General features: G+C 40.2%; 1 protein-coding gene across 2 annotated transcripts in view; it reads left to right on the forward strand.

Moving 5' to 3' along the window:
* LOC137974879 (HBS1-like protein) overlaps positions 1-2,500 on the forward strand; it is a 53,383-nt gene that overhangs the window by 32,469 nt on the left and 18,414 nt on the right. For both annotated transcript variants that reach the window (XM_068821874.1, XM_068821872.1), the window contains exons 14-15: positions 1,143-1,260; positions 1,658-1,726. In XM_068821874.1, the coding sequence (XP_068677975.1) occupies positions 1,143-1,260; positions 1,658-1,726 (187 nt within the window). The remainder of the gene's footprint in view (positions 1-1,142; positions 1,261-1,657; positions 1,727-2,500) is intronic.

The following is a 2,500-nucleotide window of genomic DNA, read 5'->3' on the forward strand; positions in this document are numbered from 1 at the left end:
GACTGGACTTTGCAGAACATTTTTTGACTGCCTCTTTCTTCTTTCCCTTATCTCCATTCCCACCCCAACTCTTACTCCACTAAAAAAATAAAAAAAGATAATATTCACTGGAAAAATCTTCTCCTGTTTTGGCTTCACATGGAAAAAGAAGCAGCTCTTATAAGCTGGCTATGACTTAATGTGGTGGCATTTTGTATTATTTGGCCACTGTTTTCAGTTTGGGTTGCAAGCTAGTCACATTGTATCTTACAAGGCTTGCTTCATCCCCATTTGATATACGATCCTAGTAGTAGGACGGTCATAGCTTTAAGAGTGATTTCGGTTGCTCGTCAAAAGAAATGTCTTTATTGCTTTGATCTCGCATTACTGTGCTCGGTGTTTGGCCGCGAAAAGCTCTTCCCTCAACCAATCAGAGGAAGACTATGTTTGGTTTTGATTTAAAAGCCTTCGTTTAAAAATCGCCCTAAGCATAAATTGGTTACCCAATCTGTCTGAGTCGCGCCCAAATACCGGGGTGGAAAAGCAATGTTCTCGTTAAGTTCTGATTTACTGCCATGCGGGTTTGTCTTTGGCAGATAGTTGAAATTAATATTGTCGACCTTTTCTCTTATAATATAATCTACTCTGTTTGTCGTGCTATACAAATAAGATTATCCCCAAATGTGTATCAGAAGATCGCATAGTTTATTCTTAAGGTGCCTCAGTTGTTAGAAGTATTCTGCTTCACTGCTTTGGTCAAAACGTCGTTCAAATGTAACCATGCCTTCTGGTATTATTCTTTATCGAGCTTTCATTGATTGTCTTAACTAGGACCATTTTTGATTGTTAAATATTTGTTATTTAGGGAAGAAATAAAGGAAATGGACTAAACATAAATTCAATGTACTCGGGGATACTCGGAAAAAATCCGAGTGTTCCTTTGCAGGAGTGGCACCAGCGACCTTCCGATGAGCATCCGAACTGTGAAGGTCGTAGCTTCCACTCCGACAAAGGAGCGCTCGATTTTTTGCGAGCATGCCCGTGTCACCATCGAAAAAATTCATGTTTCTTTCGTTTTATTATCCAACGCCCCGATGTCGCGCTGCATCCTAATTTACCTTTCGTGTTCTTTTAAAGGCCTTTAATTGTTTTTTCTTCTACAGGACACCGATGTTGTGTACGTTCCTTGTAGTGGACTTAGTGGTGAAAATCTCGTTGCACCCTGTACTGAGCCTCTCCTCAAACAGTGGTATAATGGGCCAACCTTATTAAACACAATAGGTAACACATGAGGACAAGTTTGACGTTACTTTAAAAAAAAAAGACGCATACAGTGAATACCCAACAACGCCAAAAACTACTAATTCACTTGCACTCTTGCTCGTACAAATGTATTCTGTTGAGTCAGTGAGGAATGTCGTCTTCCCGCACGTTCCTGGAATGCGCATCCCAAAAGGTGTAGCAAAAAACCGATTCCCCCTTCCTTCTGAAACGTTCCTTACTATTTGATTTTTTTGAAACCAGAATTCCCACTTATCTCTCCTCGTTTTTTTTTTTCAAAATTTTAGCAGTAAAGACGACAATGTTCGGCTGTATTTTATAACGGCAACCGTGCTACTTTCTTTCTTTGCATGACGTAGTGGATTCGTGTTTTGACACAGTTTTATTTTAATTGCAGACAATTTTAAACCTCCAAAGCGTGAACTTGAGAAACCGTTTAGATTCTGTGTTTCCGATGTTTACAAAGGTAATTTTCAATAAAATGGGGTAGGCAATTTATTGAAAGTTACGGGGGAGGAGGAGGTAGCAATTCCTCCCTATACAGTGCCAGCGCACACTATTGAAATCGGTACAGACAAGGGCTCATGACGAGGATCGTGCAACAGGTACCTCACTTTGCTTGAGCACTTCTCGTGCCTGTTTTTAGATCAATGACGTCATTGTTTTCGTATTTAATTCAATGTAAAGTAACGGAGACATTGAGTGTTGATTGGCGGAAAAGCTGTCCCAAATATGGACGATCTAAGAAAACGATAAGTCCAAGGAAAGAAATAAGAGTTGTAAGCTCCTGGTAATGAGGAACTTGGATGAGTCACGATCATGGTTCCTGTGCACTTACCAGGGTATATAATTTGAAGCCAGTCTTTTCAAATTAGCAGGAGTCCTGGCATGTTTCAGAGAGGATACGGTTGGAAGACTGTTGTGGATACGAAATCTGAGACGTTTGGTTAAGACCTGCCGATTGCGCGTTTTATTTCATGGGGACTGCAATAACATAAGGCCAACTGCTGTTAGCGCTTTGTTTTTTACTTGCCGGGCGCTAAAACTGGACCCTTTTTTTTTTACAATGCCAAGAGCTCCTATACACTTTTCCTATTGTTGAACCTTACTCCGTAATCTTTCCTTTGTAGAACTTGGATTTTTTTTTTCCAATAGGGAGGGAATCGCAGGGAAGTAAGGTCAACGTCACAATCTAGTGAAAATCTAACGTGCGATTCTTAACCCAGTTATTTTTACATAA

This window comes from Montipora foliosa, chromosome 11 (assembly GCF_036669935.1).
Source record: "Montipora foliosa isolate CH-2021 chromosome 11, ASM3666993v2, whole genome shotgun sequence".
Taxonomy (NCBI): domain Eukaryota; kingdom Metazoa; phylum Cnidaria; class Anthozoa; order Scleractinia; family Acroporidae; genus Montipora; species Montipora foliosa.